Raw genomic sequence first — 14755 nt, 5'->3', positions numbered from 1 at the left:
ACGAATGGGTGAGCGGTCGATCTAAGAATTTAGGGTTCTTCGAGACATGTTCTTGGATCGATCAAGAGTTTCTTTCGATAGCTTCTTGAGACCAACTTCATGTTTTGATGAATTTAATCGAATCTAAACAAGGTATAAAGTACTTTCTATTAAATCAAACGTATCAAATAACAAAGTCAAAACTCTGTTTATATAACCCTTCCTTTAGACAAGTCCTAAAAGGAAAAGGATTCTATAAACTCTATCATAAAAAGGAAATCAAATAATGATAAGAAAAGGAAAACCAAAACCTAAACCGACAAAGTTAAAGTAGATTTCAAACATATTATGTTGGCGCCAAAGATGTAGCTGGTGCTGCATCATATATATTCCTTGTCTTACTTGATTTGTAAATATATTAATGGCAGTAGAAATGGAACGAGCGTTAGTTTTATTTAAAGTCACGAACTACGCTATATATAGAGTTATAAACTTCAAAACGAAGATCAGAATATACATAGACATACTACACATATAAGCTTTATTTAGTAATTGGGTCTATGCATAGATAGCATTTTTGCTGATCCAAGTTTTGGTAATCTTAATGAAATTCTACATATATCAAATGTAAATGAGTGAACCATTTTAAATTATACTACTTCCTACATATATCAAATGTAAAGTTTTTTTTTGGTTGTAAAAGGTATGTTCAACAAGTCATTGTTATGATCAAACAATAAAGAACAAGTTATTGTTATTATTTGTGACTAGAAGAACTATAAATGTACGAAGACCATCTCCTTGAAACATTCGAACCGAATATCATTCCAAATATTAACTATTGCAACCACTTAACAACAAACCCTAAACGCCACGCCTATACCTCTCTGTCTGTATATATACTTCATTGTACATAGTTATTAACCTATAGGTCCTTTATGGGGATCATTCAATATACTACTATTATGCACATATATTTATTTTTAAAGCATTCCTTAAAATATTATGCGGCATCGTGTTTTTACAACGACAAAACCCTTTGTATACACCTAAATCTTGTATATTTATGCCTTTGTTTCTTTTTCCATTTCAACTTAGCTTATATATGTGTGTCGTTCGATCTCTGTATAAAAATACCCCTTACATTTTCTCTTACTTGAACCCTACATAGTTCAATTGTAATCATACATGTGTTTTTCTCCAAACCAAATCCTCAAAAGGATAAAATTTAATCGAGACTAGTAGTATAGTATGAGCAATTTAAAAGAATAAATGGAAAAAAGGAGACTCATCTCGAGGCGACACGAGCACTTTTCCGGCTATTCCTCCCACCACACACCACACTTCACCATGGAAATTCTACAAAGCGTTTCTCTGGATTCCCGTGACTGTGACCTCTCTTTGAGGTTTTTACTTCCAAGAAATTGTCACCGGGTGTCGTGATTTTAACGTCTATGCCTCACTTTTTAATATTTTTGGGTAAAATTTTAAAATAATAAACCCCATAATTTTACGCTAATTTTACACACATTAAAGTTAGAAGACAGGCTTCAAACAATGAACTGGCACCATGTTGACGATTATCTGCATATACACATTTATCTGTAAACGCAAAATGATTTTGTGGTTGTGATTAACAAGATAAAACGATAGCATCATGTCAAGTATGGGAGATGGATAAATTCGAGCGGCTCTTTTTCCCATTTGATCATATAAGTAAACACTTGCCTTTAGACCATCTTCTTCCCATTCCATATTTTCTCCAAAAATGGAGTGAAAAATTAATAGAGTAAGAACAAAAAATTAAAAAATTACTCTATAAAATGAAGTAGTCTTTTATTTTTTGTTCTTACAGTAAATTATAGAATGGAGATAGAGATACCTTTAGAAACGCCTCATAATGGTGCCTACATATATAAGCAAGACTTAGCACAATGTTTCATGCATAAAATTCAACAAGACTCAACAAGGACATAAGGTATAGTCGCAATTAATATGCTTAGAAACACGACGTATTAGAATATCAATGAGTTTAATTTTACTATTATATTAATCAGTTATCTTAACTCTATTATCTTTTTATTTCTTATGACTGGTGAATGATTCTACCTATTACTTCACTACATTTTTGGGCTAAAGACCCATAAAAGACTCTCTATTTTAAAGTTTCCAAAATTTTATATTTAAAGTTTCAAGATGTTCTTCTTCAAAAACAAAATTTTAAATTTAACTTAAAATTATTTGTAATTTACACTTTAGTTTTATATTTGTCATAATTAATATAAATCCATAAAACTTTTATAAATATCTAGCACATATATAAAAATATTACAGTAATATTAATTAATAAAATCTTACACGAAAATATAAAATTATAAATAGAAATAAATAATTAAATATTAAGATGCAAGCAAAATATGAAATTATTCCATAAAATTGTTTCCGTAATGCTCCATCTTCGGTTACACAAATGTTTTTGGACAATACATTAGAGGTTACAGAGTAAATTTACTAGATTACTAGTGTTGTTGTAATATTAAAATTTGCGTGATAATTATGTCTTCATGTATCTTTTCAAAAAGTTTTTTATTAAGTTTCTTTTATAATATTCTTGTTGTATAATTCTTGTTTTAAAATATTATAAATCTTATTTTGAAATTTTTTGTTTAATTTTATGTGTAAAATTTGAATTATAAAAATAAATTTAAAATATTTATGATATAAAAAAGTTTTAAAGATTAAAATGACAAATGAAAAAATACTTAATAATCATAAATGTGATGTATAAATTATTATAAAGACCAAAATACAAATAAAAAGATGAAACTTCAAATTTAGAATTTTGAGTAGTGAAGTTTCACTCCTTAAAACTCTAAATTTGAAGTTTTGAAGTTTCTTTTTGGAGAGCAAAAAACTTTATATTTCAAGTTATAAAATTTCTTTTGGAGATGCTCTAACCGGGATATTTTTGATATTGTCGTGAGATGTCAGATTTGAAGTCCAAAATCATTTTATTAGCCTTTTTGACAAGTCTAAAATCCTTTCCTAAAATGATCATTGTTTGTATATAAACTTAATGGTATACTAGATTTTGATCCGCACATCCGTGCGGGTGTTATTTTCATTTTTGCATAGATTTCGAATATTAGTTGTACAATCTCATCTTTTCTGGTTTGTCCTCCTCATATTAACTTCAAAACCAAAACTTTGATGTTTATTGATCAATGACATGTTAGAGTTTCTCCCTTTGGATATCTATTACTTTGTCTCTTAGTGAGACAACAATTTCTAAATTAATTTCCAAATTATTCTGCCATGTTTAAATATTTAAACTATTCAGTTACGAAAACTTTTTTCAATAAAATATCATAAATATCAAAACCATAGAAGAAAAATGTATCAGAATGTTGTTTCTAAATATTTGTTCGTATTTGTCATGTCTCCACTTTCTTTCATCTCCAAATTCCATATGATTCGAAAATAAAGTGATTATATTTTTTTTGAAAGTTGTTAGTAATGACACGTCTGTTTATTAATTTGGTTGAATGAAAGGATTAGAGACACACTTCTAAATCTTTTGATAAACGTTTAACATTTTTAATTCGTATTCCAATCAATATTTTGGAAAAAAAATATATTTCAAACCGACTCATGGTATAAAAATCAGATAAAAAATCACCCAAAATTAAAGTAAGTACTATTGACCAAAAAAATCAATATCTTGAAAAACATATCCTACAACATAACTTTATCACAAATGTTTGCTTTTATGTTTTATATTTGTTTAGGAAATGAAAGATTTCAATCTTTTATATTAGCTAAATATTAGGTAATCTGGTGTAGCACATACGATTTTTGAATGAAACAATATTTATTATGTATTTTGTAATTTTATTTATTAAAATTATTTATGGTTAAGAGTAAAAAAAAGAGTGGCATTCACTTGTAATTTTGTAGGAAAAATTAGGATTATTTCAAATTTGTACTACTATTTTGAATAGTTTAGATTGTACTTTTGAACTTACGAAATGTGTTTTTTGATTTTAAAATATACCCGAGAAAAGAAGTATTACAATGGTTGTTTATAGGTGTATGAAATCATGAGTTAAATTTTAGGAAAATATTTTTTGAATTTCATTATCATAAAACTATTTTAAATGTAAAAAAGGGCCTACATACAACAAACCACAAATTATTAGATCGTCTAACTTGTGACTGTTTACACAACTCTTTTAAAAAAGATTTTTGCAAATCTGACTAATCTGATCTCCATTTTGGAAGAAAGAATGGAATATATAGGGGGTGTTAATGGGATATGAATTTGTATTGATTGATAAAATTCTCAAATTCTATTGTCATTAGTTGGTGAATTCTAACATTCTTACTAAAATCTAGTGATTGGTTTGATGATTATTTAATGACTTATAACCCCTTATAACATCTCTTGTTATTTAAAAAAATCTGATTTTTAATTTTTCTAAGTTTCTATCAAATCTAATGTTATTAAAAATTGAATTCTAGATAATTTTACTCATATAAAAAAACTTCAAAATTTTTGCATATTTTCTTTAGATTCTTAAAATCCTTGAACTAGACCATTTTTATAAACTTTTTAAATATAAAAATTTTTTATAATTTTTTCCAAATTTAACAAATCTTTTGATTTTTATAATCAACCAACTCTATAAAAATTATACTTCCACCAACTCAATAAAAAATTCTACTCCCACTAACCCTCCCGGGCCGGGCCTACAGTGAAGTTAAAATCTAATCGAATAATATATGTATGTTAGTGTCATTCATATTTATTATTAGTATATCTGCATTTCATCTAAAATATTAATTTTTTAACACATTTATGGGAATATAGATAGGTATATTTAAGAGTGTATTTACTGTAAATCTGACCAATGCACGATATTTTGATTAAAATAAAACTCCGTTCTTTGCTTTGTTCCTATAAGTCCATTTAATTTTTTATACTTTATTATTAAGATTACATAAATCCATAAATTTAATACTATTAGCCCCAACCGTAATTGTAATTTGTTGACTATTTTTATAGGAATAAGGATACGTAACTCTAAAAGTAAATCTTAACGATACACAATCTTATATATTAAAACAGAAGTCATGACTTCTTTCATGTATGATTTTTTTAATTTGGACTATCACGTATAAATTTTACTAAATGAATTTTATTAAGACTAATAACACATAGAATATTTAAAATACTTTAATCATAATATCTTTTGATATCTTTTCATTTTAAATATAAATATATATTTTTAAAATTCTAACAAATCTGTTTTAAAAATTTTTTACAAGATCTTCATTTTCGAAATTATATTTAAATATTTTGACTAATTTTGAAATTTGTTTGAAATATTATTATATATTAACATATTCAGTTATCGTTTATAAAATGAAAACTAAAAAATTCTATGATATTTTATCTATTATATAATCATAATCAATCATATTAAAAGAAATTATTATATTGAGCTAAATATAATAAAATTGTATTAAATTTATACATTTATGAATTTTATTTTCGTAAGTATGAAATATTGATGTTCAAAAATAAAATCTAATATGTTGGTAAGATGGATTAACATTAGCAAACTATTTAATACATGTATAAAAATTAACATGTATTTCTTTAAAGCTAATAATATAAAATCTTTGTAACTACTTTAATCATATATTTTCATTTTAAATATAATATATATTTATATATTATATTTTAAAACTTCTTATAAATCTGTGTAAAAATATGTTAACCATAACTTAATGTATTTTAAGTTATCTTTTATAAAATGAAAAATAAATAAATTATATCCTATTTTATCTACTTTATAGTCATGATCATGTTAAAATACAATTATTATACTTAAATAAATATGATAAAAGTATATTCAACTGATAAATTTATAAATTTTATTTTCATAAATATAAACTATTTATTTTTAAAATATATTATGATGATACATATCTAAAAATTAACATATGTTAGCAAACTATATAATACATGTCTAAAAATTAACATATGTTATATTTTTGTATATAAAATAATATATTATCTAAAATGAATAAGCATAAAAAATATTAGTAAAAAGAAATCCAACTTTAAAAAACGGATCTGAATTTAGCATAAATTAAATACAAAATAATTTTCAAATATGTTTTCTTATGAATATATTAATTTTTTTTTTGATGGAATTTAAAATTTATTGAGCTTTCAAATATTGTTATATACATATCTCAGCCCCTTGCTTGTAAAGAATAAATCTCTATGCTATGTATAGGAAAGAATAAAATATGAACTATACTATGTGGTAATCTCAAACCAACGCTGAAGCAGACCACCATATTTGTGATCATACTTGTACCGCAGCGAGACAATCATGTTCCTTATAGCCTTATCTATGATTCTTCTCAGCTGATCAGTGGACTGCCAGGCCTGGTGATGTCGTCTTGCATTCAGCTCTCTCTACACATGATAGATAACACACTGCAATAACATCTTAGCAAGTATAGTATCCATTTGCTTCTCTCCCATCCGCTCCAGACGAGTGATAGTCCATTGCCAGTCTGGGTTGATTGCTCTGCCTAACAAACGGCAAGCGAGATTATCCCACACTGTATAGGAGAAGGGGCAAGCGAAGAAGAGATGGTCTCTTGTCTCGTCCCTTTCCCCACAAAGTATACACCCCTGCACCACACCCCACTGCCTCATTCTATCTCTAGTTGACAATCTATTTTTAACAGCAAGCCAAGTGATAAATGAGAATCTAGGTACTCCTTGTGGGAACCATACCACTTTTCTCCAGGGCACCTTGGGCTTCTTTACTCGCAACTGGTCCCATGTTTTGGATGCAGAGAAAGACGCCTGGTAATCATCATCCCCATGCTTCCACATAATTATATCAGTGCCACTATCAGGGTGGGGAGGGGCTATCGCCATGATAGTGCGATGTAGCTCACCGAAATGCCTACTCCATTGCCCTCTGATTTTCCAACCCTCCAAATTTCCCGCATCACTGACTCTAGCATGCCTAAGAACACCAAGATAAGTAGTGCATGCTTCTCCAGTTATATCAATCAATCGACCCTGCCCTGTCCAGTTATCAAACCAGAAATGGCTGCTCTTTCCATCTCTTAGGTCGACTTTGAGAAACTGATATGCTACATTCCGAAGCTTGAGTAGCTTTCTCCATATTCAGGAACCCTTTGTGTCATCTCGCACATCCCAAAACGAGTTGTACCGGAGTAGATAGTGCTGCACCCAACTAACCCAAAGAGAAGATGATTGAATGAAGATTCGCCAAATGAGTTTCATGGCAAAAGTTGTAGCTGTATCTCGCAGCTTCCTAATCCCAAGTCCTCCCTCCTCCTTAGGTAAACATAGATCATCCCAACTAACCTTTGCCTTGTGAGTATGTGTAGGTGAGCCAGACCAGAGAAAAGCACTACACATGCTCTCAATAGTGTCAAGACATTTAGCCGGTAAAATGGACGCAGAACTCCAAAAGTTGACTGTGCTAGATATGACAGATTTAATAAGTTGCAGCCTACCAGCAAAAGAGAGTTTCTTGTTGGACCAACAGAGCATTCTGCCTCTTATCTTATCTATTAGCGGCTCGTAGTTGTGGCTAGTAAGAGACTTAGTCGTCAGTGGCATGCCCAAGTAACGAATAGGCAAAGTACCCACTCCGATATTCAAATCCAGAGCAGTACCTAATAAGGGATCCAGGTTCCTTCCAGAGGCATAAAGTGAGGATTTGGTGACATTTATTTGAAGACCCGACATACTTGCGAACCGATTCATAACCTCAATAACTCCAAGTAGCGAATCTGAAATGCCATTAGTAAAGACCAAGATGTCATCTGCGAAACTAAGATGAGTGAGTTTCACTTCACCCCTTGGCACTGTGGATGATATTCAAAAACTCCTTCCTCTGCGGCCTCATTCAGGAGTTTCGAAAGAACATTACTGAGAATGACATATAGGTAAGGCGATAGGGAGCAGCCTTGTCGAATACCTCTTGCACTCGTAAAGAAACCCTCCAAGCTACCATTTACAGATACTGAGAACGCTGCAGTAGATATACATAACCTGATCCAATTAATGAACTGAGCCGGTAGTCCCATCGCTTGCAAGACCCCAATGATAAAAGACCACTTGACTGTGTCAAAAGCCTTTGATATGTCAAACTTGATGGCACACTTATCAGCATTCCCATTCCTTTGATATCCGTTAACTAGCTCAGATGCAAGCAGGACATTCTCCAGAAGAATCACACTGGTTAGCCTCTATCGCACCAGGGAAAATCACCTTCAGCCTGTTAGCAAGGACTTTGGAGATCACCTTGTACATGAGGTTACAACAGGCAATAGGCCTATAATATTTCATTGTCTGAGCAGGAGTGACCTTAGGGACTAAAGTGAAAATTGTAGCATTGACTCCGGTCGGCATGAATCCAAAGACGAAAAAAGACTGAACAGCAACAATGAAGTCTTTCCCAAGAACTGGCCAAGAAGCAACAAAGAATTCCTTAGTAAAACCGTCAGGCCTCTAAACCTTATCATTTGGTAACTCATGGAGAGCTTGCTTGATTTCATTAGCTGTAACTGGTCCCACCAGTACAGCCGTAGCTTCGTTGGTACAACGATATGTGAGCAGATTTTGCAGTGAAGCCACAGCGACATCTTCAGTTGCAGCGTCCTGACTCTGTAGAAATTTTTGGAAATGACTGATCGCCTCACGCTTGATATCTGGGAGGGACGTGAGAACCTCTCCTTGCTCAGTTATCAGACTTCGAATGGTATTTCTAGCTGCCCGAGTCTGCACCACAGCTTGGAAAAATTTAGTGTTCTGATCCCCTGCTTGTAGCCAGCGAACACACGACTTCTGCCGGAAAATTTTTTCTTCTATGCGAGCCAGACGATTCCATCTCTCAGAGGCAGCTGCTGCTCCAGCAAAATTCTCTGGTGTGGGATCAACAAACACCGTATTCTGCCACTCACATAACTCTTCATAAGCCTGTTTAGTTCGGCCAGGGAGATCGCCGTAATGTGTTCTGTTCAGAGCGCGTAGTAGCTGTTTGAGAAGCTTCAGCTTCTGATGAAATCTGGAGAGAGCTAATCTGGAATGAAATAGAGGCTCCGAGGTATCCCAAGTTTCCTTGACAGTAGAGAGGAAATCAGTATGCTCCGTCAGATAATTAAAGAATCGAAAAGGTTTCCGAACTTCGTTAGTAGCACCAGCCAGATGAATAAAACACCTTGCGTGGTCTGAAATACCACCTGCATCAAAATGAGCACTTGAGTGAGGATACCGAGTGAGCCACTCCTGATTCACTAGCGCTCTTTCTAGTTTCTTGCCAATCGGGTCCTCCTCTCTTTTGTTCCACCATGTAAACAGAGCTCCCGTATAAGGTAAATCCAAAACTGAGCAATCAGTTATAGCTTCCTGAAAATGCCGCATTCCTGACTGATCAGTGCGGTAATCCAAAGCCCGGGAATGCTCGCTGGATGCTAGAGTTTCATTGAAATCTCCGAGCATGATCCACGGCAAAGATAGATGCCCATAAGCAGCCCTCGTGCCGCGAAGGTCCTCCCAAAGTTGCAACCTTTCAGCAGCGGTATTGTAAGCATAAATTGCAGAACATATGAACTGCTCCCCTGTACTTGGGAACTGAACTACGCATGTGATGACCTGTGCACTCATATGAAGCTTTGTAACAACAACCTGCTCATTCCAACATACCCATATTCTTCCCAAAGGGTGATAGCCATAGTTTGTGAGGGAGCTCCACTGTGGCATAGCCATAGACATACATCTCTGATGGTTAACTTCCTGAACCCTCGTTTCCATTAGACAACCAAAACCAGGTTTTTCTGTTTGAATCCATGACCGAAGAGCTCTATGCTTGCATGGCATATTGAAGCCACGCATATTCCATGCAAAGAAGGACGTCATATCTTCCTAACGGAAGACTTTTTTGAAACTCCTTGCTTACCAGCATGCAGTAGGTCTTTAGTACGGAGTACTCTGGTGCGAGATAACTTTTGAGCTGACCCAGTCACTGATTTCTTCCCCCGAGTAGCCTGTATACTTTGAGGCCTCTGCCCCTCAGTCTTATTCTCCAAAATCTCCCCCTCCTCCCCTTCTGTAGCATTTTCCTCCTCCACTGTTTCCTCCTCTTCTCTTATGTCCTCTTCAATATCTTGTAAAGGGCTGAATCGAGACGGCGAGACTACCAGAACCTCATCTTCTTCAGTTTCTAACCCCTGCTTCTTACTGTGAACAGTTTCCCAACCACCTACTTCAGGGAACGCCTCTGTTGTAGGCTCTGAAAGCTGTATAGCCGGCTGTTCCTCCTGCCCCATACTCTTCTTGGGTTCCAAATCCTTCTCTTCATTTTGCAGACCAGGTTCTGATCCCCCAAGAACATCATCTCTTAGCGTAAGGAGACTGTTATGAGCAGTATGCGGCGTGATAGCCTCCAAATCATGCATCAGACTCGCAATCACATTTCCTTATGTTCTCTTAGCCATATCTTCAGTCTGTGGCACATAAGTAAAAGTAGAACCTGCAGCAGTCTTCTTGTTCAGTATTCTAACTTCCTTACTCAAACAATCTTGCCCCTTATGACCCCATTTCCTACAAACACTACAACGTGGAGGCAGTCATGGGTAGGCCACTCCTATCTCCCGGAAGGTACCAGCATTATCTCGGAAAGATATCTTTTCCACTAACTCCTGATGAAGATTGACCTCCACTAGGACCCGAGCCACATCCAACCGAACACACTTCTCAGTAGTAGGATGTAATTTCACAAACTTTCCGGCAGCTTTGGACAAGCACCTCAACCCCTTGTGAGAATAAAGGTTATTTGGTACTCCCCGCAGATCAACCCACAAAGGCATTGACGATAGGTCCGGAGGGTTGAGAGCAGACTCTGGGGACCAAACGTTGACCACAAAAGGTACATCGGAAATGTGCCAGTGTTTCCTCTGGATGACCCTGCTCTCATCTGACTGTTTTCAATACGAAACAGCACCGTGTTCTTCTCTATGAACTGAACATCAATCTTTGAGCCTCCTTTCGGTGATGCCCAAATACGGTTGACAGTAGCATGGATCGAACCAACATGTGGCACATCTCCAATAAAGTAACCCATCACATAACTCTTCCATAGCAATTCAGCTTCATCAAAAATCTCATCTGGTATCTCCATGGAGGCGACACCATTTGTAATTTCAGTTGACGCCTCCGGCACGACTCCATCATGCTGCTTCTTCTTCCATGGCGAGGATCTCTCCATAGACCGAGCCAAAGTTGCACCACTCTCCTCTCCTGCGGCAAAGTCGAGCCCTTTTGATGTTTCTACCACGATTTGGCCGTCTCCGTTTTCCACAACACCCGATTCCTGAGCCCCCAATGTGTTTCCCTCCAGTGTTGCCAAAGCTAGATCCGATATCGTCCTAGTTTTTTCACGATCATTCCCCTCCGATGGGGAGCAGTCGCCGTCGCCATCACCAAATAGGGCAGTCGCCGTCGCCATCCTTTCTCCTAGCGAATAAGACTTTCAGTCTCCTTGAATATATATTAATTTTCTTAATAACTAAATGCAAACAATAAAATAAATATATAATAAGAACTGACAAATATATCCGGTTTTAAAAAATTGATTAATTATAACATATAAATATAAAATTATTGTATTTGAAATAGTTATATAAACATTTAAGTATATAATTAACGTTAAAAATATATACCACCTATGTTCTAAAATAATAATTTATGTATAGAAAAATGAAAACAAACATTCACGCGGTTGCGCGGATCAAAATCTAGTTCTTTTTAATTAACAACCTTCTGTTTTTATATAGTTCTTTGCATTTTTATAATATATAAAAATCAAACATAATCCATGATGCTCGGTACCTTTTAAAGTAACTTGTATACCGACAAACACACCATCTAGCGGCTCCAAGGGCGACTCCAATGGCGGCTTGATCAGATCCTCTTTGGGATTGGATTCATTACCAGATCTGTTGTTCTTTGACAACAGATTACCTCTCTGTCATCCTCTCTACCCGAAGAGAACCTCATCATAGTGAGGTTTTTGAGAAGATCGTATCTCCTCGTCCGGCTACTTCCACGTTGTTTTGATCATAACTTTCGTTGGGGTCGTGATCAAAAACAACTTTCTCCGTCGGACCACTTTTCTGTTCAACCTTTCGATCCCATCTTTCGATCTCGATATCATCTTTCGATCTCGCGTGTGTCCTACGGCAACGAGTCTCGTATCAAACCAAAGGATGAATCGCCAACCTTCAGCTCATATGGCTGATGTAAAAGGGAAACGTATTTGTTACGACAACGACGATGAACCTATCCAACTAACGGATGAAGATGATTCTCCCACCATTAAGGATTATCGTATGTCATTGATCGGGAAGATTTTAAACCCTAAGAAACAATCCGTGGTCATGCTGATCCAAACCATGCCAGCGCAGTGGAAGATGCAAGATAGGATCACGGCTAATGACCTTGGCAGTGGGAAGTTTCTCTTAAACTTTATGAATGAAGATGATCTCCAATGGGTCCTTCGTCAAGGGCCTTTTCACTACAATTTCTGTATGTTCGTGCTTGTTCGTTGGGAACCGGTTGTTCACGACGATTACCCATGGATCATCCCTTTCTGGGTTGAGATTACAGGCATTCCATTACATTTATGGACAATCAAAAATCTTAGGAACATTGGTGGTAGGCTCGGCCATATTGATACTGTCGAACTCTCGGCAGGACGCATGCTAATTGACGTTGACACTAGGAAACTAATTACGTTCACACGGAAGATAGCTTCACCTGGAGGAGAGGAGGTCTCGATTCAAATTCATTACGATAAGCTCTTTAAACATTGCTCATCTTGTGGGATGTTGACTCATGAAGTGGCTTATTGTCCGATGAAGTTTCCAGTTGGAAAGGATCGTGTTGAGCGAACTGGTGTCTTTGAGAGGGTTCAGCTACCTACTGTTACAACATCTCGTCAGCCGTTGCTGCGAGACCAGAAACCATATGACAGATACGAGACCTTTTCACGTTCTGATCGTTACGGTAAGGGGAGCCGTCGAAGTATTTCACCTCAGAGGAAATAGAGACATGACGGAGGCTTCATGAATGATGCTAGGGCTGGTATCATCGTTTTGAGACATATAATGAAAGCTTTTCGAGAGAGCAAGGAGGCAAAGAGAGCAGATACAACTCGAGCTTCTCACGTAGCAACAAGAGGTATGCGCCTTATCAGAAACAACAAACCCAAACATGGAAGGCTAAGGAGAAAATGGAGAAACGCCAGGAACTGGAGATGATAAGCTATGAGCCTTATGCTCATGGAATGAAATCTAGGAAAATTGACAGTCCGTCTCCTAAAAGGTCAGCTGATATAAGCATGGATGATCGCAGTAGCAGAAAAAAGATTGCAAGTGCGATAGTAACTCCATCTCGACAGGACCGTGATGAAAATGTTACTAAAAGAGACAGAGGAACAGTTCGATTATTGTCTTTATCTCCTAAGGAGAAAGAATAGCTTGATGATGCTCAGATAATAGGAGCTTTAAATGACATGGACACCATCGGCACAAGCAATATGGATGATGGGGATCGCGAGGATTCTTTGATGGTTGAGGATCATGCTGATGACTTGCTGGGGGATGAACTCATGGACATGGACGTTGAAGCCACAAAGGACGCGGCAGCAGCTGGTGCGAAGAGTGTTCAGGCTATGAAAGGGAAACCGAGTGCTACGTCTTCACACAAAAGAGGAGGTAGGGCTGGCATCCCCTCCGTCGGGGATCTCCGAAGCTTCGTAGATCATCTTCTAGAGACGTACAACATTCAGGAACTCATCGTTCTGGACAGAAAAAGATTCATAGGGACAGTTCATGCAACGATTCTGGTTTGGAGGGGTCCAAAAACACCTCCAGACATCATCCATGAAGACACTCAGTTGGAACTGTCGAGGGATTGGGAACGACCTCACAGTTCGACGCCTTACGGAGATATGTCAGAAGCATCGCTAAGGACTTGTGTTCCTTTCTGAGACGAAGAACAGAAGGCTGTTGTTGCAAAACATTCAGGCCGACTTATGATTTGATCATTTGTTTACTGTTGAGCCACTTGGACTCAGCGGAGGTTTAGCTTTATTTTTTATGGATGAATTTCAAGTTAATGTTTTATTTTTGAATAACCGTATGATTGACATTGAGGCAGTCATTGATGGAATAAAAGTCTATATGACATTTGTTTATGGGGATCCTGTACTAGAAAGACGAGATCAAGTTTGGGAACGTCTTACGCGTTTCTCAACAACAAGAAATGGACCTTGGTTCATGATAGGAGATTTTAATGAAATCACGGGACATAATGAGAAAGAAGGAGGAAGACAACGCCCTGATAGTTCATTCCTTCCTTTTAAGCAGATGCTTAATGATTGTGGGATGTTAGAGTTTCCTTTCTCGGGGGACATGCTCTCATGGGTAGGGAAGCGAGCAGGCGGATCAACTGTTCGATGCCGCTTAGATAGAGCAGTAGGAAATGCAGACTGGCATGAGAAGTTTCCCCACTCGACTGTGAAGTATATGAGGTTATGGGGATCAGACCATCGTCCGATTCTTGCAGAAATACTTATAAAGCCAATGAGACGATCAAAAAAGTTCAAGTTTGATAAAAGATGGCTGGATAATGAGGAGTTAAGGCAAG

The 14755-nt window shown here is 35.9% G+C and overlaps 1 protein-coding gene across 1 annotated transcript; it reads left to right on the top strand.

Moving 5' to 3' along the window:
* The first annotated feature begins 12312 nt into the window (after positions 1 to 12312).
* Positions 12313 to 13152, top strand: LOC125580014. The gene has a single exon (XM_048743945.1). The coding sequence runs from the start codon at positions 12313 to 12315 to the stop codon at positions 13150 to 13152; it is 840 nt and encodes a 279-aa protein (XP_048599902.1).
* Positions 13153 to 14755: the final 1603 nt, after the last annotated feature.

The sequence above is a fragment of the Brassica napus genome, chromosome C1 (assembly GCF_020379485.1).
Source record: "Brassica napus cultivar Da-Ae chromosome C1, Da-Ae, whole genome shotgun sequence".
Lineage (NCBI taxonomy): Eukaryota > Viridiplantae > Streptophyta > Magnoliopsida > Brassicales > Brassicaceae > Brassica > Brassica napus.
This window is presented reverse-complemented; position numbering and strand designations above follow the sequence as displayed.